Genomic DNA, 27,960 nt, shown 5'->3' with positions numbered 1-27,960 from the left:
TAGTAGTAGAACTCATACAAGCCACAATTTTGCTTTTTCTTTTTCTTTTTCTTTTTGAGCATGAAATAGTTCATAGACCTGTTTAGCGCGATTGTTTCAATTGCTATTGAGAAAAGCACTATGAAGTAGTAGTACTTCATTACTCTCGCAAATTGTGCTTCCTGTACCCGAATCTCACTACAAAGTACTAAAGACCAAAAACTAAAGATACAAAACCCAGGAGGAAAAAAATCTAATACCAACAAATGCTTCATTAATAGAATATCAAAAAAAAAAAAAAAAAAAAAAAAGCTGACCTCATACAGAAAATCTCAAAGCATTATAACACTCTTCCAACCTCTCTCTCTCTACATTGAAAATTTAAGGGGAAAAAAGACAAATTAGTTATCAAACAACTGAAGAAACTATAAAAGTGCAATTTCTCAGAGGAAGATTATTGTGTATTGGCTTCAAAGTACTCAAACTTCCAATAGCATATAAGAAGATAGGGACTGTACTCTGAAACAGCCACCTCACAGCTTTTCAGTAGTATATTAGAAAAAAGAAAACCTTAGGCCATTACTTGCTGCAAACAAATTATATTCTTCCATAGTAGTTTCTTTTTTATTGCATGCAGGTCTATTTTCAAGTTGTTCCACTGTAACTTCTGAAGAAACATCTCCAACAATCCCATCTTTTGAAGGTAAAGGATTTGGCTTACATCCTGTTGAAAGCGCTACAGGCCCGCCAAAATGGAATAAGGAAAAGCTGGTGTCACTGACATGCAATTTGGCAGAATTGTCCATTTTCCCACCTTCTCCATTTGATGAAACTGCGGTTGGACATGATCCAGCTGAAGCTGCATTCTCTTTTTTAGCTTCAGTTAAAACTTCTGGCATAGTACACGTCTTCGTTTGCTTATCCAAGTTCAAGCCATTGGCTTTGCCGAGTGGCTGATAAACTGGAACAGGACCTGGATTAAACATGGGAGTTGCCAAATGCTGTACGGGACCATACTGCATGCATAAACGTGAGTTTCCATTTAAACCATAGCTAATAGGGCCAGCATATAGGTAATGGTTTGGATGGGGAAAGGGCATTAATCCATTAGGTGGAGCAGCTGGCCAAGCAACTGGATTTTGATGGTAGTAATTCAATGGAGGAGTTTGAAAGACTGGAAATTGTAAATTTTGGTTTTGCATAGGTGGAAACATGCCTTGATGTTGCGAACCTATTGCAACAGTTGGTATACCATTATCAGCATTTTGAGAAGGTTTTGTATTTCCCAAACCACTCATCCTTGGACCATCTGGTGGAAGTTCAAACAGTTTCCTGCTTCCAAATGCCGCACCTCCATTTGCACTTGGTTTGTTCTCATTGGTCGCTTCATGAGAATTGGAAAAACCATTTTGACATGGTGAAGTTTCTCTTCCTTCTGATTGTTGACTGGTATCTTCTGAATCTGATGTGGATGAGGATTCCAGATTTCCATGGTTCGAAGAGGCTGTATTACTATCTCCCTCACTGAGGCATGATGAGCAGTTATCAGAATTTGAAGTGCTACTCATGCTGGGATCAGATGTCCCATTCAGGGCAGAGTTCTTTGCAAGACATGATCTGACTTCCTCAAAAGGAGTTTCAGTTGAGTAGCAAGGCTCCTTCACTTTCACATTGTTTCCGTTCTGGCATCCTTTATTGATTCCAAGGCTAGAGTTTCCTGATTTCCTTGTATTATCATCTTCATGATCAATTTCTCCAAAATTTTGAGCAACTCCACCAAAACAAGTATTACCAGATAACTTAAATGACTTATTATCAGAATCTACTCCTTCAACCTTGAAAGTTGATGACCTCAAGGTAACATCACTGTCAGAGTTGCTTCGAGCATACTTTTTGTGTGATTCCATGGGCTCCCAAACTTTCTTAGAATGAAGCAAATCCCTGCTGGAAGAATTGTTCGTTGTGATGCTTTTGCTTTTAGGTCTTCCACAACCTTCACGCCCGTAATCTATTTGCACATACTTGTTCCCACGATAAAATTGCTTAGATACATCCAGTGTAGACTCTGACTTGCCAAAAGATTTGCTCTCTCTGCCAATTCTTACCGTAGAAACTTGAGTTTCAACCTTCACCCTGTATTCATTGTTTTGGTGACAGCTGCAAGAATGGAAATCATATCTGTCATTCATCCTGCTGTTGAAACAATGATATTTCTCATTGAACTTAAGGCCACAATTTCGACCATTAGTCTTTGGTCCATTTATCCTGGACTGCCTATTGAACCCACTGACGCCCCTTGGAGGATTATCAAAATTATCACTGTAATGTCTCGACTCGGATCTATTAGCGACAGTCCCATTTTCTGAAATAACTGCAAATCGACGTCTATCAGACCACTTCAAAGAGGGATCAAGTTGAACTTCTTTCCGAAATTTCAGTCTCCGACGAGAAAATTTTGATTGTTCCATTGTAAAACAGCCAGATCCATCTTTCATATCAGTAACCTCTCCATCAGGACTTCCACAGGAGTCGTCTTGCATTATGGAAGTGGCACACCCATTTAAGGATTGACGTTCTTGACTATCAGGCGACCCAGGCCTGGATAGTGAAATGTCACCATTTTCACTTACTGAATCTCTACAGCTGATGGCATTACTAGTCTCCTCATCTATACTTGCAGATATTTCATCCTTTGAGACTTCAGGTGTATGATTTGATTCAAGACACTTCTTATCTCTATCCCTTTCCTTCCCTTTTAACCTTTCCTTTCTTCTAAGCTTCTTCTCTCTTTCTTTTGTTCTTCTTCGCTCCTTCCGTTCTTCTTCTTCACGCTTTTCCTTTTCCTCTTCTTCAAGAAGTTTCATCTGCTAGGAACAATTGCACTAAGCCTTTCTCCTAAAATAAATGAAACCTTCCCTATTTTTGATTTACAACTCAAAATGAAATCTTTTCCCAAATCACTAGTAATACCTGCTTTTCCAATGTGATAATTTCTTTACATGCAACATGAACGCGCTCTTCCAGCAATTTTAGTGCAAGACAAACAAAGATACTGTGTGCATTTTGGCGTGCAGTTCCTTCCCTGAAAGCCTTTTCAACCTGAAAAATGAATGAGATAGAATTAGTGGAAAATGTGAAAATTCAAATGTCCAGACTCAGAATTACAATTTCTCGTACAGAAGCAACCCAATCTACACAATGCTCCCATCTAATTCACATGGTTTGGCCGAAGAACTCATTCAAATACTCCTTCCCGTGGACATTTTTAAACGACACCGCTTTCCCTAAAGCAACCTACCACATACTTTCCAATTCTAGAAGCCAGCATAAGCACATTTTGGATTTCAAGAGCTCCAGATTGGAATAAACGTCTGAATAAGTGGTATTCATTTTTGAACTATCTGAAAGAACAGCAAGCATATTGGAAGGACATAAAACTTGCCTGTTCCTTGAAAATAACAGTCGCAGCATCTAGAAGAAATTCTCGAGCAAGTTCTGGACTCTTCGCATGCTTTTGAGGACGGGAGCATTCTCCATCCAGCTCATTTCCGTCCTTGTCCATGGAATCATCATCCTACAAATGTAGAAAACATAAAGATAATGTTTAACAACAATGTCAAAAGGAATTATCGTGAAAAATATTTGATGAGATTTAAAGCATTGTTGAGGAGCGAAAAGAAGGTATAATTAAACCTGAACTACCTCTTCTTCCTCAGCTTCCTCAGCATGTTCAAAAAACCTTCTGATGCTTTCCCCTCTTGTTATTGTAACAAAACCATCACCAACTACTAGCCTGCAATGCACACATTGTTGACCTCTTAATGCATGAGCCTTCACAGAAAGCTCAGTGCAGCGGCCATCTAGTTTCCAAGCCCTCAAAGTGATAAAACACGCACTTAAACCACCAAGATCCAAGCCATTAACTTGGACACTTCCATTCATGCCAACATTTTCAAATTCTAGAATGTCAGATTTTCCCTCCCCTGTTCCAACTGCCCATTCAAAGTGGTGATATGATCCAACAGTATCAGAAAAAGTTTGGTGCCAATCAGCCTGAATTGTGTCATCAGATACCTGAGGAAATAGTAGAGAAAGTTAGGTTTATGACAATCACATTAATGAAATTTCATTTAGTAGTCAATAATACATGAGCTATCAATAAAAACAATAGCATGACAGGCATTTCTTTGGTGACCATGATATCCTCACTCTTCAAAAACACAAAATCACAAATTCAGAAAGTGAAAGAAATACCTCGTATTGAAAAGCTGTATCTGCAACACAAAACCAACTGGTGCAGCGAGGTTCTCGCCGCATGCGTTTTAACTCCTTTAGCTCCTTGAACTCACGAATAACATTCCTTCTGCAATCTCTGCAAAATCTCTTGCTGTCAAACCTGTGGCACATGTTTCATTGAAGAAAACGAGAAAGAATAAACACAAAATCCTGAAGGGAAAATGTTTGGCACGAACTATCAGCACATAATCAGCAGTAAAGAAAAAGCAGCCATAACTATTTACACACATAACTGCCTAACCTTAATAGCAAATATTACAATGGGAGAGGGAAAAAATAGCTAATAAATATGTGACAGTTCAAGGAATGAGTAAAGCTGTAGGCTTCTGTTTGTTAACCCAATTAAGGATGTAGGCGTCTGTTTGTTCACACAATTGAAAGAAAACTTACGCTAGGATCATTTTAAGCAGAAAAAAACGAATATCATCAGATAAAAATAAACAAAGAAGGAAGAGCACGAACAAGAGCCGCTCATGAATGACAAGGTATCAGATAAATAACTGTAAGATTAACAAACCTAAAAGTATGATAATTATTCAATGATGAAACTTATTTTCCATGCAGAAGACTAGGGAAGCAAAACTTAACTAATCTCCCTTCCTATCTTACACTCAATTTCACTTTGACCCACCCTCAACTTCTTTCAAGTCCCAACTTAAGTGTATCAATAGTAAATCCATATAAATCTACAACCAAATCTTTGTCATATCATCAGTTCAAAACCTCTACATGTCTCTAATGCATTCATATCCAACCGATATATGCTATATCATTATACCCACTTTTCTCAGTATGTTTTTCAACTTTAGCATGCCAGTTTTACAGGCATAATGCCTTAACCAACATAATCCTGGTCAACAAGGGGATCGCTTTAACGACCACTGAAACAACTAAACTTTGATAATGGTAATAAAGACAATGCTAATTGATAAAGGACAGGCTAACATGAATGGGAGCAGAATATACAAACTCAGATTTTTTTTTTTTTTTAATTTCAGTTTTCCTAAGAGTATTGCTACCTGCCTTCCGGGGAAAGCTATCAATTCAAGAACTGGAATTTTCTGTCCAATTATTTCTCCTTCTCAACAAAACTCCCTGCATTTGTTTTATTTCTCAAAGATCACTCAGAGACCTAACTACCCAAGGAAATAAAAGAGTAGAGCAATTCTACCTCTTGAAAATTTGACAGCTCTAGGCAATGAAATCCATCCATATTTTTCATTTCCAACATAATGGAATGGCATCTATTTTCTTATGACCAATATCCATGAAAAGGCAAGGGTAGCACTTAAGTTCTTTGCTCTTCTGAAGTTTCTATCAATTCCTTTCCTTTTTCCCTCTCTCTCTTTTTAACCATGCCAAGGTGGCCTCGATCTGTTTGAATTATAGTCACTGTATGAATAGATATGATTACCCAAACAACATGCATTCAAAAGGTCAAGGAAATATAACCTTATTCTTGAGCCAAGAACAGTGCCAACTATTCTATTTGTGTGAAATATGATGTTTTTCCCAAAGCAAAAACATAAATATTTGATATGATACAGGCTATCAGCAAGACTGAGATCAAGCTGCATTAGGAGAAGAGGACATGTGTTTTGTTTGAAAGAAAGACAGAAAGATATGTCTGCTTTATGATTGATCAAGTTTTATTGTAAAGCCTGATTCAGTTTGCCCTCAAAAAAGGAGGGTAAATGTTTTTCTTACAAGTCTACTCCAGTATAGAAAGTTGGAATTCTACTCCTTAAGTCTTCTCCCACATCAATAAAGATTGCCTCAAAAGATGTAATTTTGATGGGTGAGTGTCCCCCATCCCTTAGGGTTTTTCAAAGTTTTAGTTATTCCAGCCTTCTACTTCTGTTTCTTAATGCTTCAATAAACAAAGACTACGTCCCAAAGTTACACCAGGTATTCTACACCTACAAAAGTAGTGGTCAGGATATCTGCTGCATAGCTCTTGGAGATTGTCCAATGTCACAAATTAGGCCCTTTCATACCTCAACAGAACATCACACTCCAAGAAAACTAAAATGTGAAAACAAACTAACTAAACAACAAAATAAATTCTGTTAAGATGAATTTGTAATAGACTGCCTTGATGAATAAGTATTAGGGATTCCTGCCCATTATGAAATGAAGCTTTGCTAGTTTCTCATCCCAACAGAAGTCATCTATTTTTAACTCTGAATATTGACAACATTTTCTCTTGTCCAAAAAAACAGAAAATATCACCAATGACGGAAAACTGCAACTACTGAAACTATCCTTAATTCAATGTGAAACATGTAGTCACTTGCTTCCTAACAGCATTCCATCCAGATATATTCTGTTTTAGTGATGTTATCTCTCAGGGAGAATGCTAAGCTGAGAAGATCAAATGAGCAATAACTATTTGACATTCTGAGGCTTATGGTATTTAAGGCATCAGCACTTCTCAAAAAGAAGACAGCACCATATCTGCATTTTGTAGGCTTTCTAGAGGCACATACTGCAAGTTTTACATCTTTCATAATGCCTAATTACTTTTTTTTTCTTCCTTTCCAGTTTCGCCAAGATGCTATCAGCAATTAGTTTTAAGCTCAAATAAACATGAGTTGGCCAACTAGACTTCTCATTATGTAGTCCATTGATTTCAAACTGAATGATGTTAATAAAGAATAAGCAATTGGCTATGCGCAAACACACCTGTACATAAGCCTCTCAATAAAATCTTCTTCCTTCATCCTTAAAAGAGATTGTCGAGTCTCTTCTCCAAGTGCCGACCAGAAATCCACTAATGTGTCACAAGAAAGCCTGGCAGTATGCAGAGCGCACGTTTCTCTTATTCCATGTCCTCTACCATAACTTGCCATTCCTTGGCTAATCCAACCTCGACCTCCTCCGCCACAAGCATCAGGATAGAGCAATTCCCTTTCCCGTTCCCTCGCTCGTGCACTGTCGAATACCTGATTCAACCAGACTTCAGCTACTAAATTTGAAAGGGATAGTGTCATTGGATTATGAAATTTAACCAGCACTCACATTTTGAAGACCCTTGAGGGACTTTGAATAAAAATAGCAGCTCAATAATGTCAAAGAGCCATCACGTGTTGTGGTCAGACCCCCCCAGGGATGGACAGATGGATCTTGAATTTCATCTTGGCACCCATTCATCATATTTGATTCTCCATCGCATTGATTTTTTGAGGCCCCTGGTCTGTTGCAAGGAAAGTGTCCACCTAGCCCCTCCTGCTGCAGAGACTTACCATATATGACAATCTGCAAGAAACCTTGGAGCAGTAGTCCATTGCATCTAGAACAGTACATATTTTTACGAGCTTGCTCAAACAGGGTTTGCTTGTCAATCCTCAGTAGCTTCTGGCGAGCTTGTGGTGACAATTCACTCCAGAACTACACCACAAGTACATAAACCTTTGTTATTAGTGGTCATAATTCACTACATTTAACACAGTCCTGAAATTCTTATGAAGATAAAAGTCAAACAAATTGCCAGTACTTGTAAGCATAAGAAGGTATATACACCAAAACATTTTTGCACACTGGAAGCAGAAGGGGAGTTTGGCACATTCAAAATTTCTCATTATCCAATTGCAGAATTGCCTTTAGTTTCTAATGGATTGAAAAACCTTCAATACTACAACAATTCTCATTAGCAGAATTTTGAACCATATTTGAAACAGGTTCTTACTAGACTGACCAAAAATTTAATAATTATAACACAACTACTTGTCCTGTAAGCAACCAGGCGGAGCACTGAAATGCCATTATCTCAACCCGAATCTATTACCCAATAAAATGGTTGATATTATCCGGTAAACAAACCTAAAATAGAAAGCTACTGGCATACACAATCGTAACTGCCACAGAATCACCACCTCTATTGCAAAGAAAACTCCATATGCAAATCTCATAAACAAGGTGTTACAGTGGATCTGCGGAAGAGAATACGAACAACCTTAACATACAGAAATAGTAAACAACACCCAGAACTTAAAAACCAAAATCACTGAATAACTTGAGCAGCAAGATCCAATCTACACCAAATTACCAAAAGAAATCCAAAAAAAAGGAACACAAAAATTATATAGAAAACAGTGATCGGATTCAATCCCAATATACACTAGTACCTTCTGAAGCTGATTGTAGCCAACATCGTCCCGGTGCTTTGACCAGAATCCATTAGCAGGGAGCGAGTAAACGCCCGATGATGCATTACTGAATTGCTCATTTCTTTGCGCTATTCCTGGCATCTTATTTGTAATCTATATATTTTATCTTATTGTTGTTATAGAATCACACTAACATAGATTTATCCATCATAAATCCTTCCATTTTGCACATCCTCATTTGCAGCTAAAAAACGGATCCAAAAACCGATCGATTGAAAGAAAAAAAAAATCGATCAGAATCAAAAACAGTATTCAAATTGAATTAAAGAACCAAAAACTGGATAGTATATGGATCGAGAAGTGATGGGTTTATCAATATTAACAAAATTATGGGATAGATTTGGAGGGAAAGAGAGGATTAGAGAGGAAAGAGATCGAGAGATTTAGAAAGAGAAGAGATACGTAAAGGGGGGTTTTTGGTTGATGAAGATGAGATTTGGTGCTGCTGCGTTTTGCCTCTGCATATATATGTGTGTGTATATATATATATATATATATATGGAGAAAGAGAGAATGGGATTGAAAAGAAAAATGATTTGGAGGCTTATGGTAATGAAGAAAATGGCAATGGAAAAATTGTATTGTGGTGGAGCTGTGTGTGACAGTCTGACAGACGGTTAAAATGGAGAGAGAGATTAAGAGACTACTGTTACATTACATGTTTAACGGGCTGGATTATAATTTTGTTTTCAATAATAAGAAATTATATATATATATATATATTAACTTTAAATTGCAATAATTTGGTATCAAAACTTTTAATCCTTTGCAATTTAATTTTGTGTAATATTTTTTAATTTTTTATGTATTTTATTGAGCTCAAAATCGTGCATCATTGATTCATTTTTATGAAATGTTTTTTATATTATTTTTTACATGAGGTGTGACGAAATTTTTGACTTAATTGTATTTGAAATTTGGATAATAAAATGAAAGATTTGTGATAAAATTAAACAAAACTAAATAAAGAATTTTTTTTTTGTAAGTAAACATAATAATAAAATTATTACATGTAAAAAAAAAAAAAGAAATAATGGTGTTCATAGTTTTTAGTTTCTACCCCTTCATCCTATAAAAGTAGGTTTATTTTCGTTTCCACACCTATTAGGAAAATGTACTTGATATGGGTAAACCATAATTTTTTGCTTATTTTTCCTAATAAAACATTGTATTAACGATCCTATGTGTATTTTTGTTTTTATATATATCTACATGTGTAAAGGTGTAAAACAGCTAAGTCAGCTCGCGAGCTATTTGAGCTTGGCTCAAAGAACGTTTGAAAAATTGGCAGGTTTAAGCTCAACTTGTCTTGGCTCATTATAACTTTACTCAAATTAGGGGGATATTCAGATTAACATTCCAATTATGGTGTCTCCAGACTTACAAATTCCTAACCTTATAAGCAATATTCATCTGAATATGCAATATGCAGTACATTTCAAAATTAATTAAAATATAATTTTTTATTTTAATATTTTTTTTAATATAAAACTTCAAATCAATACAAATAATACAGGAATGACCCTCTCAAGATTAGACACAGAACCAAACTATTATAACTAATATAATTTTATTCATTGATCAAATAAGAAATCCTAATAAAATTTGGAAGGTGAACTTGAAAAAAGTTAATAAATCTTCAAAATGGCTAGTTAGATAAACTCTCTAAATCTTCCTTACATAGCTTAATAACCATGAACTAATTACTTATGACAAACACAAAGGATTTAAACTACTAAATCCAATGGAGGAATAATCAAGTTGTACTATCAGACTCCAAAAAACAAAGATCATCGTAAATTACACACTTAGCCGAATAAAACAAAACAAATACTCCATATAAAATGGAGATATCACAAACTCCACACAAGATGGAGATAAATCACGAAAAATAACAGAAATATAAATAACATAGATCTATATAAAATAGACATATATTTGTAACTTATTTAATAAAAACATAAAAATTTAAACAAATAAAAAATAATAGGGAGGGGAATGAAATTCGCTATCAATAATAACTCTATCTATTTCAATTGATTAATTGTAATATTAGTGTATTTGTTGATCGAGATGCATGTCAAATAGAGAATAGGGAGATAAAACTGTAATTTGGAAAAAGGATAATAAAGTGAATCTAATTTTATGAGACAGATTGAGTATTAAGTTATTTCCATTAAATGAAAATTTGAGGAATTATTTACAAAAACAAGTAGTAATAATTCAAAGTCTTACTCTATTAGATTAGTTACCACATTCGACCAATTATGATTAGAGATGGAAACGTTGCAAATTCTAGATTACATATACATATTTTCATTTAAAATTTTATTACTATTTATATCAGTTTTGAACTTATTTAAATACATGTATCCAAAACTCGTTTAAAATTTTATTACCCGTATTTATTTTAAAATTGTTTAAAGTACTTTTTAAATGTACAAAGTATCTATATATTTTAAACTATTCAAATCCGAACTTATTTAAAATATATTTTATTATTAATAATGAGTGAGATACTCGTAGGTATTCATAGACTTATACTCATAGTTTTTGCGTATATGTCATGGTTAATAATTTCAAATATCCCTATCTATTTCAAATCAATTTATAATTATTCTATACTCGTTTGACGAATCGGAACGTAATAGGTATCCTAAAATATTCAGTCATATTTTCATCCCTAATTATGATGGAGTAAATTTTAGGATTTTCTATTAATATTAAAATAAGTGCTTTGGAGTTTAAAAGAGTCGCATTAAAATGAATATTTAAATATTGAAAACATTAGTTATATTTTCTTTTCGTTATTTAATTTTTGATATGATGAGGATCCAATGAATGAAAAAAAAAAAAGTTTGTTTTCTATTTTATTCCAATATCCTTTTTACTTTTCTTACTAAAAAAAAAATAATTCACACAAGAAAATTCTTATATTAGGCTCGCGAGTTATTTGAGCTTAGCTTGAAGAATGTGCAAAACAAAATTTAGTTCAAATCGAACTTGAGCTCGAGTTTGGGCTAACTATTTAGTGAACGAGTTGAGTTTGAGTTTAATAATATTCGGCTCGAAAGCTTGTCGAATCATTATTAAGTATTATCCACTTGAAATAAATAGATCCGGATTGCACTGAACTTGAATGTTCAATCGAGTTTGAGCTCATATTGCCAAATTTGTCAAGCTTCAAGTCGAATAAAAGACTATTGAGCCGAGTTTCGAGCTTGGATAATATTTGGCTCCAAAGCTTGTCGAGTTATTATTGAGCTTTTATAATATATATTAAGTATTATCCATTTGAAATAAATATATTTCCATTGCACTGAACTTAAATGGTAAGGCGAGTTTGAGCTCGTATTGCCAAATTTTTCAAGTCGAAAAGACTTTGAACGGAGTTTCATGCTTAGATAATATTTGACTCAAAAGTTTGTCGAGTCATTATTGAACTTTTATTATATATATATATATATATATATATATATATATATATATATATATATATATATATAAAAGTATTATCCACTTTAAATAAATAGATTTGGATTGCATTCAACTTGAATGTTAAGTCGAGTTTAAGCTCATATTGCCAAATTCGTCAAGCGTCAAATCGAATAAAAGACTATTGAGCCAAGTTTCATGCTTGGATAATATATATATATATATATATATATATATATATATATATATAAAAGCATTATTCACTTGCAATAAATAGATATGGATTGCACTGAACTTGAATGTTAAGTCGAGTTTGAGCTTATATTGCCAAATTCGTCAAACTTCAAGTCGAATAAAAGACTATTGAATTGAGTTTTGATTTTGGTAAGCTCGAGTTCAACTCTGCTCATTTATACTCATAGTTATTGGCATGCTAAAATAAAATTAATGTGTTAAACAAGTACTATTTCGTCATTGAATTATTATATCAGTAGTTAATTGTAGTAATATTGTTTGAAAATAAAATCTATCTATACTAGTCGTAATGTTTGATTTTATATAAATATGAAAAATTAATTATTTTTTCTTTATAATATTTTTTTCTTTTTTTATTTTAAATATATATATTTATACTATAAATAAAATGTGGGAATGAGAAGAATAATGAAATTATTCTAAAACATTCTTAATGAAATTCGAGATATCTTAAAATATTTTTAGTCATAGCTAATCAAAAATTTTCAATATATATATATTATTTGAATAATTAATATATAAATAGATATTTATAACTTTTAAGTTTTTTGAATTTTAGAGAATTTTTTGTTACTTTTTTAAAAAATTTTATTTATAACTAATTAATAATTACATATAAAAATATAATTACAAACTTTTAAATTTTTGGATAGAAAAAAAATATATTGAATTTATTTAAATTACAAATTTAGTTCATATAATTTAATCTATTTAAATTATTTATTTTAGATCATCAAAATTTTTTTATTGAATTTATATAAAATTTTTTAAATCTATTTAAAATTGGGTAGTAGAGTTACTTAATTGTCACGACCCAAAACCATTGGTCGGACCGGCACTAGGGCCCAGGTAAGCTTAAGACCCCCGAGACCCGTAGTAAGTCTAACTCACCTTAGTCCATTTCTTTATAGTCAATTACAGGAACAATAGCTCATAATACGACGTTATTAAATCATACTGTCGAATCATATTTCTGGCCCAACATCTATTTCTCAAATAATTTATAGGTCAGGCATGTATTTCATATATTATCCATGTCGTCTATAATATGGGCAAATTCGGCCAATCGTACTTTTAAAGTGTCAATTAGAAAATCCACAAGTTTATTGAACAACACACAAATAACTTTTACATGATAAATTATATGGGCCCCTAACTACGGAGCTCAGTATAAAGATGGATACATTTTTTTTATACACAATATTGTACATTCAAATATTAGCAAAAATTGAAAATTAATATTGTAACTCTACAGAGAAAGAAGCAGAGCCTATTTGAATCAGTAGATGTCTTCCTCCTGGAGAAAAATTTATGGAAGGGATGAGTTTCACAAATTAAGTGAATAATAATAAATAATGCATAGTCCAAACAAACACATATGATGTTTTTCACATTTATATAATGAACACACATTCGGTCAAGCGCATGTCACAATATCAGCATCCATAAATAATATCACCTTCAATTAATCACATCAAATGAAGATTACTTAGTGGCATCACAAAATCCCCGACAAGCCATCATCACACATGGCCTGTCCTCTCATACGTGTGCATCAGGGAGCCGATCCCTCATACCTGGCCAATTGGTCCATTTCTCACTTGATCAGTCCTCACATTGTTTTTTTCCATTTTCTCTTTCTTTTCCACTTCCAACAGGAGGCCACTATATGGTTTTGCCATTTCATTCATATCAAATTTCGTCAGGTGCACATAGAGGCGTTGATCTCCTATACCTGGCCAACGATCCCGGACCGTCATCACAATCCATTGGTGATCCATTTCATCCCAATTTCACCTGCAAACAAGGCACAATATGACTATATCGCTAGTAATTCAATCAACTCATACAATATAGAAAATCACATAGGAGATCATAATGCACATATGATGTAATTATGGAATGAATATATAATTCTCATATGCTTATAATATTATAATTTATTCGATGATCATAATGTAAATAATGTTACCTCATAATATAGTATTAAAATAGTGAAGGCTGAGTATCATTTGTATATATATATTTTTGAGGTACAAAATGATTGATGCATGTATGCAAATGATAGTATACATCATTTATTACTACTCACAGTAATAAAAAAAGGAGCAAGCCATCATTTGGATTTTGACTAGCAGAAGCAGTAGACAAACTCGGACAATCTAGATAAAACACAAATATAAATAAAAGACTGTACTAAACATATGACTTTCCTTAAATAAGAAATTACATAATCAATCTAAATCTTTTTCACATTTCTGGTAGTATCTTCCCTCAAATAGGACTTTCCACTTGTCCGAATACTGATAACTTAATATACTTATCAATTATTGCTTACATAGCCCATCCATGGGACAATCAGTCAATTCAATCATTACAAGTACTAATTTGACATTCAACTTATAGCTTATAGATTAAAATAACCTTCAATCCAATCTCAATATATTCTCAGATATTTTTACTTCATCTCGATATGATTTACTTCCTTAACCAGTTATCAAACAATAAATCATTTATATAAACAAATATAAATAATCCTTTATTTGATTAATCTTCACTCAAAACTTTATATCCTCTAAGTAACCTATTTCATCACCATCTTAGTTTATATAGTTCTAATTTTGAAATAACTGGTACTGATCCAACAATAAGTTTCATTTTACTCAAATTACTTTCTATCTCCTGAACGACTCATATAACACTAAATATCCAACTCAATTCCTTATTTGGTTTATAATCCTTAGCTCAATTTATTTTTATGGTAGCAATTATAATTTGCTCCAGTTTAATAAAGTTCATATCTTATACTTAATCCTTAATTACTTTAATCAAAATTAATTCAATCCAAAAATAATAATTTCTAAACTTGAAATTTACATTAAATTCAATAAACTGAATCTTAAATAATACCAATTAAAAATCTGATTTTGGATCAAGTTCAGTGTGCAATTCTCAAACTTCTGCCTCTCGAGGTTTTTGCTGGAGACTCGTCAGTTCGTTGCAGGCGCTGCCGGCTACTGTGGTCGAAAAATCGTGGCTGCTCAGAGTCGAGCGCTCTTCACACCATCTGGCTCGAATTTCACTCATGAGCTCATTTTCAGTGGTGGTTTACTCAGTACATGGCCTATTTGGCCGGAGAGAGATCGACAATTACCCTAACCTCGCCGTTAATAGCCGCTTTGTTCGTAGGGAGGAAAGGGATCAACTGATGCTTGCCATCAGTGTCGGAACCACCGGAAAAACGAAGAAGAGTGTTGGGGGCAGCGCTGTTCGATCGAAGATGAGATCATCGCTCTCCAACAATCGCTGCATCTTCTAGAAACAAAAACGACAAGAGGAAAAAGGTGGCAATGGAACAGTGACAGCGATAAGACAGTGTTGATGTTGATCGGTGATCAAGAACCAAAGAGAGAGAAAGAAAGAAAGGCTGAGTGGCATTGAAGGGAGAAGAAGAAAGAAGAAGAAAGAAAAAGAAAGTCTAGGGTTTCTAGGTCTTTTTGGTTCGATTCGAACCAGTTTGATCCAAATCAGGATTTAATCTGATTTTTACTTGGTTTTGAAGGTTTCAAACTAGTTTACGAGTCCGATTAAGTAATAATAAAATATTTTATTATACAATCTCATTGGGTTGATATTAAAAATAAATTTTTAAATGAAAAATCCATCAAATTTTATTTTTGGGGTAGTTCATTACTATATATATATATATATATATATATTATTCTTCTTTTGATTGCGTGCAAATGAATGAAATTGTGACATCCTACCGAGTTGAGTCTTTGCATTGAGTCGAGTCTTGCATTGAGTTGAGTCGAGTTGAACCAAACCTGGTTGGGGTAGAAAGAGATTAGAAGTGGACTTATTTGCATATAAAGGTTAGGACTTGTTTGCATTAAAATATACAGCTTGTGTATTAAGTTGTAGCCTTTGTACACTTGAGGTACCAATTGGGGAGTTTACACAGCCAAGTCATTTCATCTAGAGACTACCCGTTCTTATCAACTCACTTTCCCATTTTCCCGTTTCTCCTTCTCTTCTTACTTGTCCCGCCCATTTTCTTTCAATTGTCAACATAGTTAAGCATTAAGTCAACTTCAAGTAAGTAGAATTCCTTGAAGTGTGATGTTATTTCCTATTTCATTTAGTTCTATTGGAGACGAGTTATGAGAATTCTTGTGTATAAGAGAAGAAAGTTCAAAAGGTGCAGAAAAGAGAAGCTGAAACAGAGGTCAAGCTTTTGACGTCAAGGTTTGATATCTCATGTTGTTTACTATTTTCTTTGCATGTAAATTGTGTGGTGTGTTGCTAGTGAGATGATATGTTGCTTATTGTTGAGTGAGAAGAGTGGACATGATGTGAAAACAGGGGATGAATATATGAAGTGGAAACAGAGTTTGCTGGAAATTTTACCAGCAACTTCATCTTGATTTTGAACCCATTTAATGATGGAATTAGGAATTGTCACAGAAGAGTTATTTGTTCCTTTTTGTGTTAGCTTTACATGCGTTTTGGAATCACTCAATTTGGAGATAGCTATTGAGAGTTATGGCCAAAAGAATACAGACTGCACAGAATCACGTCGCGCGCTCGCGCATGCTGGAAAGCACGTCACGCTCCCGACTTCCCATTGCGCGCTCGCGACTTGAGTCAGGTAGCTCTCTGACTCTCAATTGCACAACTCGCGCTCGCGAGGATCACATGCGCGGTCGCGACTTTGGCCAGAAGCTCTCTGACTCTCAGTGTGCGCATCTCGCGCTCGCGAATCACACAAGCGCGCTCGCGACTTCATCTCGCGCTCGCGACTTGTGCTGCGCGGTCGCGACTTCAGCCAGAAACACACTGACTCTCAGGATGCACAAGTCGCGCTCGTGACTTTCACATACGCGGTCGCGACTTGAGCCAGAAACCCTCTGACTCTCAGTCGCGATTCTCGCGCTCGCGATGTTGCAAGGCGAGCTCCAACTTATGCTGTGACACTCTTTTGCCTTTCATTTGCTATGTAATTACATTCCTTTGCTCAACATGCATGCATCCAATTATTTTACAACAAAAATACAACATAAGAACATGGATTAAAACAACATACAAGCATTCATATGATGTGAAATCAAATCAACATGATGAACTATGAAGTTATGCAACCATTTATGTGTTATGGTGTTATAATTGACATGTACATAAGAAGCTCCATTGAGGTTAGGTAGAAACCAGGCAGATAAGGCTATGTCGCGACATAGGATAGCAGATTTGCGCCTCATACAGTTTGTTACTCCGGCTACAGGCCGTTGAGTGGATATGATTATATGGGCCATAGCAGCCAAGTATACAGTATTCATACAGTTTCATACAGTTTATCTTATCACTTCGGTTTCACTATAACCTTATGGAGCCATACAGATATTTTAACTTGCTACTGCATGAATCATACAGTAAAATAAACAGTAAGAAAGATCATTAAGGTAAAATGAAAGCCGCATGTTATGTGTGATTATATGTACTTACATAATGCTTTTTGCTTATATGTGTGCTTATTGTTGTTTTATGTTGAGATATCCACTGAGCTTTATTTGCTCAACGAGTTACCTGTTTAACTCGCAGGTTTTGAGATTGGTCCGTAGAGGGTCCGTTTACAACTGCTGCCGTTCATCTATAGAAGACTCGGTCTTCAGGGTAGAAACTCATTTTGTTATTCTTTTTATGGCATGTACAGGGCACACAGTTGGGCCCAATCCATTTTGTAACTAGTATCATGTCTTGTAAATATTCAGTACATCATTACTATAAGCAATCTCAGCATGATATTAGATTCATTATACATTATGATTTCAGCATGTCAGTTCATTCAGTCAACCAGTTTGTAGCGTCTCTGTAACATCGCTTCCCGGTCCACCCGTTAACTCAAATGAACCGAGCTGAGATGCTACAATCTGGTTGAACCTATGTCCTTTCATGCTAATATCATGTTGTATGCTGATTATGATGTCAAGCTGTTGCTTTTTACATTAGGAAAATATAGATATGTACTTAATATTTTTACAAGACATGATACTAATTTTCAAAATGAAATGGGCTCAACTGTGTGCCCTGTACATGCCATGATAAGGATAGAAAGAATCAAAATATCCAAATGAATAGCTACCCTGAAGACTGAGTCTTCCACAGATGAACTGCAGCAGTTGTAAGCTGATTCTCTACGGTCCAGTCTCGAAACCTACGAGTTAAATAAATAACTCGCTGAGCAAATAATGCTCAGTGGATATCTCAATTTAATAAGAAATAAAACAATAAACATATAAGCACACATATCATTATACTTTCATGATTTTACCTGCTGTTCATGATGCTGTATAAATTTTGCAACTTTTATTAACCATCGTATATACTTTATAAATAATAAATCACATAACTGCATGGCTCCATAAGGTTATAGTGAAACCAAAGTGATAAGAAAAACTGTATGAACTGTATGAAACTGGATGAATACTGTATGGCTGGGCTGTTATGGCCCGTATATAAATCATATCCACTCAACAGCCTGTAGCTGGAGTACCAAACTGTATGGGGCGCAGATCTGCTATCCTATGTCGCGACATAGTCTTATCTACGTGGTTTCTGCCTAACCTTAATGGAGCATATTATGTGTATTGTGATAATACAAGAATTATTTAGAAAATATCTAATGAGGAATAATGCATACCATTGATAATGTATAAAGTAACTTGCATGGAAATACTCTAGCTATTGCACCCGCGATGCAATTCTTACTAATATTTATGTAACTAAATTATACCATTCAGATTAAGGAAATTCTTAGTTTGAATTAAGTTCACTTAGAAGGTAAAATGCAGTAATAATTTTCGGGTGAATGAATCTACATATGCATTCCAACATCATTTCTAATGTGTTCTTGAAATCTGTCAGACAGCCTGTACATGTTTCACAAATCCTATCATAACTCTTTCTGTATACGTCCAATTTAGGTTATTCTAAATTCTATGGTTAGCTAACATCTTAAGGTACAAAGTTTTCTTCTATCACATCTCTTAATTATGTTGGCAAGGTAGTCACATATTGAGCTCAAGTAGCAACTGCCAGTCTGCCCTGCTGTTGGTTTCCAGCCTGCCCAGTTTATACTATTTTGGTCATATCTCTCAATTTATAACTCCAATTTAGGTGATTCTACATTCTATGGTTAGATAACACATTAGGCTACAAATTTGTCTTCTACCACATCTCTTAATTACGTTGTTAAGGTAGTCAAACATTGAGCTCAAGTAGCAACTGTCAGTCTGCCCTGCTGTTGGGTTCCAGCCTGCACAAGTTATACTATTTTGGTCACAGATCTCAATATATAACTCCAATTTAGGTGATTCTTCCTTCTATGGTTAGCTAACACATTAGGATACAAATTTGTCTTCTACCACATCTCTTAATTACGTTGGTAAGGTAGGCAAATATTTACCGAAATGAGCAACTTCCAGTCCGTCCAGACTGTTGATTTCTAGCCTGCATAGTCTGTACTATTTTGGTCATATCTCTCAATTTATAACTCCAAATTAGGTGATTCAAAAACTCATGGACAGATAAAACATAGAGGAACAAATAACTCTTCTATACCACTTCCTAATTCCATCGTTAAACAGAGTCAAAATCAGGGTGAAGTTTCTGGTCAATGGTCCAACAAACTGGGTTCAGCATGAAATCAATATCTACTTCATTCATTCAATTCATCCCATGCTTTATCACCATTTACAGACCTCTAATTCAACATTCAGCAATATATGTTTTCATTATCAAGACACTACACAAGTTTTCATGCAAGAAAATGTGAAAAACTAAAAGAGATATCAAACCTTCAACCAAAAGAGCTTTAAATCCTCTTCTTAGCTTCCTTTTCTTCCAACTTTGAGTTCCCCTCTCCTATACATAATAACTCTTAGAAATCATCTAAAAAATCACAAAAGTATGAAAATCAAGAAGGGCTACTTACTTGGATAGAGTTCTAGGTTGAATTTAGTGTTTAAATCACATGAAAATGGATGGAGAAAGGAAGGAGATGAAGAGAAAGATGAAAGGAGATGAAGAGGAAGATGAAGATGAAGAAGACGTTGAAGATGAAGATGAAGAAAATGAAGAAGGCAAACTGAAATGGAAGTCTCGTGTAGTCCAAATTTATCTTTGATTGTGTGTTAAAAATTACCAAATAGTACCTATATTTTCCATATGTTACATTTTAATACCTAAACTTTATATTTTAGTGCAAGTAAGTCCTACTCCTTATACTTTGATCTTTTTGTTTCATTCAAGTAAGTCCACTTCTTGTACTTATTTAAGTTACATCCCATTCTACCCCACTCTGGATTTAAATGGCTCGAACCGGGTTCTTGTTCGGCCCAACTCGACTCGACTCTATGCAACGATTCGATTCAGTAGGATGTTACAGTTCTACCCTTCTAAATAAAAAACTTCGTCCCGAAGTTTACCTGTTGTGAACAAATGCGGATACTGTTGTCGCATGATTTCTTCAGATTCCCAAGTTGCTTCTTCTGTTTTATGATTCCTCCAAAGAACTTTGACCAATGCTATTTTCTTGTTTCGCAATTCTTTAATTTCTCTGGCTAGGATCTGAACTGGTTCTTCTTCATAAGTGAGATCTGGTTGAATTTCAATCTCTTCTGCTGATAACACGTGTGATGGGTCGGATCTGTATCTCCTTAACATTGATACATGAAAGACATTATGAATTCGATCTAATGTCGAAGGTAACGCTAGGCGATAGGCTAATGGTCCTACACGTTCAAGAATCTCGTATGGACCAATGAACCTAGGACTAAGCTTACCCTTTCTTCCAAACCTTAGGATCTTTTTCCATGGTGACACTTTTAGAAATACTTTATCACCGACCGTATACTCAATGTCCTTTCTCTTTAAATCAGCATAGGACTTCTGTCGATCACTTGCTTCCTTCAGCCGTTTTCTGATGATTTCCACTTTCTCTTCTGTTTCTCTAACCAAATCTGGACCCAAAATCTTCTTCTCACTAAGTTCTGTCCAACATACAGGTGTCCTGCATTTTCTGCCATACAACGCTTCATATGGTGCCATCTTGATGCTCGATTGATAGCTGTTGTTGTAGGCAAATTCCATGAGATGTACATATCTGTCCCAACTGCCTTCAAATTCTATAACACATGATCTCATCATGTCTTCCAAGATTTGAATTACTCTCTCTGACTGGCCATCTGTCTGAGGATGAAAGGCAGTGCTGAAATGTAGTTTCGTTCCTAATGCGTCTTGCAGTTTACCCCAGAACTTCGATGTAAACCTTGGATCACGATCCGATATAATGGATGATGGAACTCCATGTAGTCGAACGATTTCTCTAACATAGATTTCTGCTAACTTGTCCAGAGAATAGTCCATCCTGACTGGTAGAAAGTGCGCAGACTTGGTTAATCTGTCAACAATTACCCATACTGCATCATGCTTCCGCTGCGTCTGAGGTAATCCGGTAACAAAATCCATCGTGATCTGATCCCATTTCCATGTTGGAACTGTTATTGGATGAAGCAACCCAGCTGGCAATTGATGTTCTGCTTTTACTTGTTGACATGTCAAACATCTTGTTACGAAGTTTCCAATGTCTTTCTTCATGCCGGGCCACCAATAGCCTTTCTTAAAATCTTGATACATCTTAGTACTGCCTGGATGCATTGTATATGGACTGTTGTGAGCTTCATGCAGAATCTTCTGTCTGATTTCCCCTTGTGGTACAACAACTCTGTCTTCATAGAACAATACTCCACTGTTATCCAATTTGAATTTCCCACCATGGTCTTCCTGTACTTGTTTAACCCATAGTGCTATGTGCTCATCTTTCTTCTGTGCTTCTGCAACTTCCTGAACCCAAGATGGTTGTACTTGCATTTGTGCTAGAATAGCTCCCTGCTGTTGCAACTCCATGTTGATTCTCATTGCTCTCAAAGCATACAATGGTTTTCGACTAAGGGCATCAGCTACCACATTAGCTTTACCCGGATGGTAATTAATGACATAATCATAATTAGCCAGAATCTGCATCCACTTCCGTTGTCTTGAATTCAAGTCTTTCTGTGTCGGTAAATACTTTAAACTCTGATGATCAGTGTAAATGTAACACTTTTCACCGTATAGATAATGCCTCCATACTTTGAACGCTAGAATAATGGCTGCCAGTTCTAAATCATGGGTTGGATAATTCAATTCATGTGGCTTCAATTGTCTGGAGACATAAGCTACCACTTTACTGTCTTGCATGAGTACACATCCTAACCCAGTATGAGAGGCATCACTGTAAATCTCAAATTCTTTACCTGACACTGGTTGGGTCAACACTGGTGCTTCAGTCAACTTTTTCTTCAAAGTTTCAAAACTCTGCTGACACCTATCATCCCATTGGAATACAACCTCTTTCTTCAATAATCTTGTTAAAGGTGATGCAATGATGGAGAATCCCTTTACGAACTTTCTGTAATAGCCGGCTAAACCCAGAAAACTTCGAACTTCTGTAACATTCCTGGGTGGTCTCCAATCAATAATAGCTTCAATCTTCTTAGGATCCACTCTGATACCCTCTGATGACACCACATGTCCTAAGAAAGAAACTTCTTCCAGCCAAAACTCACACTTACTGAGCTTGGCATACAGCTGTTTATCCCTCAGTGTCTGAAGTACAATCCGCAAATGTTTATCATGTTCAACCCTATCTCTGGAGTAGACCAAAATGTCATCTATAAACACCACCACGAACTGATCTAGATATGAATGAAACACGCGGTTCATAAGATCCATGAAAACCGCCGGTGCATTAGTGAGACCAAATGGCATTACTAAAAATTCATAGTGACCATATCGGGTCCTGAATGCCGTCTTGGAGATATCTTCTTCCTTTATCCGCAACTGATGGTATCCCGACCTGAGATCGATCTTAGAAAACATGCCTGCACCCTTTAGCTGATCAAACAAATCGTCGATTCGAGGCAATGGATACTTATTCTTGATTGTCAGCTTGTTCAGCTGTCTATAATCAATACACAGTCTGAGTGATCCATCTTTCTTCTTTACGAATAACACTGGTGCTCCCCAAGGTGATACACTGGGGCGAATAAAGCCTTTGTCTAATAACTCCTGTAGCTGAAGCTTTAACTCTTTTAGCTCTACTGGTGCCATTCTGTAAGGTGCAATTGATACTGGTGCTGCTCCAGGATAGACATCTATGGTAAACTCCACTTCCCTCCTTGGTGGTAACCCTGGTAACTCTTCTGGAAATACGTTTGGATAATCACATACTGTTGGTATGTCTTGCACTTTTAACTTTTCTTTCTCTGCTTTCAATGCACAAACTAAGTATGCTTCACAACCCTTCTGAATTAATCTCTTTGCTGCCATGGCTGATATCACATTACTCAGAAAATCTCGTCGCTTCCCGACGACTGTAATCTCTTCCCCTGCTGTTGTATATAATGTCACCCTTTTCTTTGCACAATCAACTATAGCCTGATGTCTAGATAGCCAATCCATACCCAGAATAACATCAAATTCTCTGAATGGTAACTCCATAAGATCTCCTGGAAACTCCTTTCCATGAATAACAATTGGACACCCTTTGACTACTATATGAGTTTTTACTGTATCTCCTAATGGATTAGTAACCAAAATACCCTGACTCACATGCTCAATTGCTAACCCTTTAACCCAGTGTTTAGGTACGCTAATGTATGAATGTGATGATCCAGGATCAATTAAAGCATAAACTGTATGATCAAATAAAGAAAACGCACCAACTATGACATCTGGAGCTTCCTCATCTTCCTTGGCTCGCATAGCATAGACCCTGGCTGGAACTTTGGTATCAGGTCTGTCCATAGTCTCTGACTGCTGTCTCTGCCCTCCGGAGCTCTCACCTCTACTCCGACCTCTACCTCTGCCTGCTATGAACTGTGTAGAAACTTCTGCCCTCTTAGGACAGTCCCTCCTCTGATGGTCTGATGCTCCACATATCATGCATCTACCTGTCACCATCCAACAATCTCCACCATGCCGTCTGCCACAATGCTCACAAGGTGGAAAAGTATAACCATCGGACCCTGTGCCTCTACTGGTGCCTCTACTAGCTCCTCTGCCTGAACCTCGACCACCACCGGCAGAACTAGCCACAACTGATGCCGCTGGCGCATGAGCACCCCTAGCTGTGCCGTGGCTAAAAGGATGCCTAGGACCAGCTGAAGTACTACCACCTCTGAATCTCTTGCTCTCCGACTGATATGTACTGGGTGCACTCTGAGTCTGATCTCTCTTCTGCTGAGACCGCTGGCGTCTGGTACGCTGACTGGCCTGAATTCGCTCTATCTCCTGAGCTGCCTCTACCAAAGCTGAGAACTCTCTGAATCTGGAAGCTACCACTCCCATCTGAATCTCATCGTTCAGGCCCTCCTGAAACTTTTTACACCTCTCTGCCTCTGTAGCCACTATCCGGTCACCATACCTGCTGAGTCTGGTGAATTCTCTTTCGTATTCTGCAACTGACATTCTGTTCTGTCTCAGGTATAAGAATTCCTTCCTTCTAGCATCAAGATAAGCCTCTGTGATGAACTTTTTCTTGAATTCATCCAAAAAGAATTGCCAGGTACGCTGCTCTGCTGGTACTCTCTGTTGAACAGTAGTCCACCATGTGTATGCCTCCTCTATCAGTAATGACGTGGCACAAATCAACTTGTCCTCTAGTGTACACTGTAATTGCTCCAGGACTCTTAAAGTACCATCTAACCAATACTCAGCTGTTTCGGGATTATCGTCCTTGCTAGCTCTGAATTCTTTTGCACCATATTTTCTAAGCTTTTCTAGTGGGGACTTTCTTTCTCTGTCTACTACTACTGATGTCTGAGGTACCACCCCTGCAATCTGTCTAAACGTATCTGCAAGTTGCTTTAACAGCACCTCTTGACCTGGTGCTACTGGAGCCTCACCCTCCACAGCTCTGGAGGCGTGTGACTCGCTTTCACCTTCCTGTGACATCCTCCTATAAAAATAACAACTGCTTAGTTCATCAGGGTAGTCATGGCATGTACACTATAATGACATATGCATTTAAGCCCGAGGAACTAAACTAGTGCTCTGATACCAAAATTTGTAACATCGCTTCCCGGTCCACCCGTTAACTCAAATGAACCGAGCTGAGATGCTACAATCTGGTTGAACCTATGTCCTTTCATGCTAATATCATGTTGTATGCTGATTATGATGTCAAGCTGTTGCTTTTTACATTAGGAAAATATAGATATGTACTTAATATTTTTACAAGACATGATACTAATTTTCAAAATGAAATGGGCTCAACTGTGTGCCCTGTACATGCCATGATAAGGATAGAAAGAATCAAAATATCCAAATGAATAGCTACCCTGAAGACTGAGTCTTCCACAGATGAACTGCAGCAGTTGTAAGCTGATTCTCTACGGTCCAGTCTCGAAACCTACGAGTTAAATAAATAACTCGCTGAGCAAATAATGCTCAGTGGATATCTCAATTTAATAAGAAATAAAACAATAAACATATAAGCACACATATCATTATACTTTCATGATTTTACCTGCTGTTCATGATGCTGTATAAATTTTGCAACTTTTATTAACCATCGTATATACTTTATAAATAATAAATCACATAACTGCATGGCTCCATAAGGTTATAGTGAAACCAAAGTGATAAGAAAAACTGTATGAACTGTATGAAACTGGATGAATACTGTATGGCTGGGCTGTTATGGCCCGTATATAAATCATATCCACTCAACAGCCTGTAGCTGGAGTACCAAACTGTATGGGGCGCAGATCTGCTATCCTATGTCGCGACATAGTCTTATCTACGTGGTTTCTGCCTAACCTTAATGGAGCATATTATGTGTATTGTGATAATACAAGAATTATTTAGAAAATATCTAATGAGGAATAATGCATACCATTGATAATGTATAAAGTAACTTGCATGGAAATACTCTAGCTATTGCACCCGCGATGCAATTCTTACTAATATTTATGTAACTAAATTATACCATTCAGATTAAGGAAATTCTTAGTTTGAATTAAGTTCACTTAGAAGGTAAAATGCAGTAATAATTTTCGGGTGAATGAATCTACATATGCATTCCAACATCATTTCTAATGTGTTCTTGAAATCTGTCAGACAGCCTGTACATGTTTCACAAATCCTATCATAACTCTTTCTGTATACGTCCAATTTAGGTTATTCTAAATTCTATGGTTAGCTAACATCTTAAGGTACAAAGTTTTCTTCTATCACATCTCTTAATTATGTTGGCAAGGTAGTCACATATTGAGCTCAAGTAGCAACTGCCAGTCTGCCCTGCTGTTGGTTTCCAGCCTGCCCAGTTTATACTATTTTGGTCATATCTCTCAATTTATAACTCCAATTTAGGTGATTCTACATTCTATGGTTAGATAACACATTAGGCTACAAATTTGTCTTCTACCACATCTCTTAATTACGTTGTTAAGGTAGTCAAACATTGAGCTCAAGTAGCAACTGTCAGTCTGCCCTGCTGTTGGGTTCCAGCCTGCACAAGTTATACTATTTTGGTCACAGATCTCAATATATAACTCCAATTTAGGTGATTCTTCCTTCTATGGTTAGCTAACACATTAGGATACAAATTTGTCTTCTACCACATCTCTTAATTACGTTGGTAAGGTAGGCAAATATTTACCGAAATGAGCAACTTCCAGTCCGTCCAGACTGTTGATTTCTAGCCTGCATAGTCTGTACTATTTTGGTCATATCTCTCAATTTATAACTCCAAATTAGGTGATTCAAAAACTCATGGACAGATAAAACATAGAGGAACAAATAACTCTTCTATACCACTTCCTAATTCCATCGTTAAACAGAGTCAAAATCAGGGTGAAGTTTCTGGTCAATGGTCCAACAAACTGGGTTCAGCATGAAATCAATATCTACTTCATTCATTCAATTCATCCCATGCTTTATCACCATTTACAGACCTCTAATTCAACATTCAGCAATATATGTTTTCATTATCAAGACACTACACAAGTTTTCATGCAAGAAAATGTGAAAAACTAAAAGAGATATCAAACCTTCAACCAAAAGAGCTTTAAATCCTCTTCTTAGCTTCCTTTTCTTCCAACTTTGAGTTCCCCTCTCCTATACATAATAACTCTTAGAAATCATCTAAAAAATCACAAAAGTATGAAAATCAAGAAGGGCTACTTACTTGGATAGAGTTCTAGGTTGAATTTAGTGTTTAAATCACATGAAAATGGATGGAGAAAGGAAGGAGATGAAGAGAAAGATGAAAGGAGATGAAGAGGAAGATGAAGATGAAGAAGACGTTGAAGATGAAGATGAAGAAAATGAAGAAGGCAAACTGAAATGGAAGTCTCGTGTAGTCCAAATTTATCTTTGATTGTGTGTTAAAAATTACCAAATAGTACCTATATTTTCCATATGTTACATTTTAATACCTAAACTTTATATTTTAGTGCAAGTAAGTCCTACTCCTTATACTTTGATCTTTTTGTTTCATTCAAGTAAGTCCACTTCTTGTACTTATTTAAGTTACATCCCATTCTACCCCACTCTGGATTTAAATGGCTCGAACCGGGTTCTTGTTCGGCCCAACTCGACTCGACTCTATGCAACGATTCGATTCAGTAGGATGTTACAGTCTCGGCTCGGTTTATTCGGGTTTACGGGTGGACCGGGAAGGGATGTTACAGAAATGTTAAAATCCGATTTATCAATATTTTTT

General features: G+C 35.9%; 2 protein-coding genes across 14 annotated transcripts; both read right to left on the bottom strand.

The window, feature by feature from the left end:
* Positions 1-300: 300 nt before the first annotated feature.
* LOC105637253 (uncharacterized) lies at positions 301-9,019 on the bottom strand. 5 transcript variants are annotated; one of them, XM_020680561.3, is made up of 9 exons: positions 8,403-9,019; positions 8,151-8,207; positions 7,297-7,665; positions 6,961-7,220; positions 4,234-4,351; positions 3,673-4,053; positions 3,422-3,553; positions 2,950-3,078; positions 301-2,843 (listed from the first exon to the last, which is right to left on the bottom strand). In XM_020680561.3, the coding sequence occupies exons 1-9, from the start codon at positions 8,523-8,525 to the stop codon at positions 534-536; spliced, it is 3,879 nt and encodes a 1,292-aa protein (XP_020536220.1). In that variant the 5' UTR covers positions 8,526-9,019; the 3' UTR covers positions 301-533. The 5 variants fall into 5 exon arrangements, with proteins under 5 accessions (XP_020536220.1, XP_020536218.1, XP_020536219.1 ...); XM_020680559.3 differs by having other exon boundaries at positions 4,234-4,375; positions 8,403-9,018; XM_020680560.3 differs by having other exon boundaries at positions 3,682-4,053; positions 4,234-4,375; positions 8,403-9,017.
* Positions 9,020-13,808: 4,789 nt separating this feature from the next.
* On the bottom strand, positions 13,809-27,740 carry LOC149498089 (uncharacterized). 9 transcript variants are annotated; one of them, XM_089717462.1, is made up of 6 exons: positions 27,424-27,740; positions 27,287-27,353; positions 25,573-25,644; positions 23,954-25,191; positions 19,988-20,054; positions 13,809-13,931 (listed from the first exon to the last, which is right to left on the bottom strand). In XM_089717462.1, exons 4-5 carry the CDS (start codon positions 25,185-25,187, stop codon positions 20,005-20,007), a joined length of 1,284 nt encoding a protein of 427 aa, XP_089573588.1. In that variant the 5' UTR covers positions 25,188-25,191; positions 25,573-25,644; positions 27,287-27,353; positions 27,424-27,740; the 3' UTR covers positions 13,809-13,931; positions 19,988-20,004. The 9 variants fall into 9 exon arrangements, 5 of the variants coding, with proteins under 5 accessions (XP_089573588.1, XP_089573589.1, XP_089573587.1 ...); XM_089717463.1 differs by lacking the exon at positions 13,809-13,931 and adding an exon at positions 18,109-18,345 and having other exon boundaries at positions 25,573-25,667; XM_089717461.1 differs by lacking the exon at positions 13,809-13,931 and adding an exon at positions 18,109-18,368.
* Positions 27,741-27,960: the final 220 nt, after the last annotated feature.

This window comes from Jatropha curcas, chromosome 2 (genome assembly GCF_041381405.1).
Source record: "Jatropha curcas cultivar XTBG-Jc1 chromosome 2, XTBG_Jcur_1.0, whole genome shotgun sequence".
In the NCBI taxonomy this organism is placed as follows: Eukaryota; Viridiplantae; Streptophyta; class Magnoliopsida; order Malpighiales; family Euphorbiaceae; genus Jatropha; species Jatropha curcas.
This window is presented reverse-complemented; position numbering and strand designations above follow the sequence as displayed.

Coding starts and splice junctions, on each gene's coding strand:
- LOC105637253 (XM_020680559.3), bottom strand. CDS start 8,525: ATGCCAGGAATAGCGCAAAGAAATGAGCAATTCAGTAATGCATCATCG. Junction 4,376..6,960: donor ATTGAGAGGCTTATGTACAG/GTGTGTTTGCGC, acceptor CATGTGCCACAG/GTTTGACAGCAAGAGATTTT. Junction 3,554..3,672: donor AGGAAGAAGAGGTAGTTCAG/GTTTAATTATAC, acceptor CTACATTTGTAG/GATGATGATTCCATGGACAA.
- LOC149498089 (XM_089717462.1), bottom strand. CDS start 25,187: ATGTCACAGGAAGGTGAAAGCGAGTCACACGCCTCCAGAGCTGTGGAG. Junction 20,055..23,953: donor AGCTCCAGATGTCATAGTTG/GTGCGTTTTCTT, acceptor TATTATGTATAG/GAGAGGGGAACTCAAAGTTG.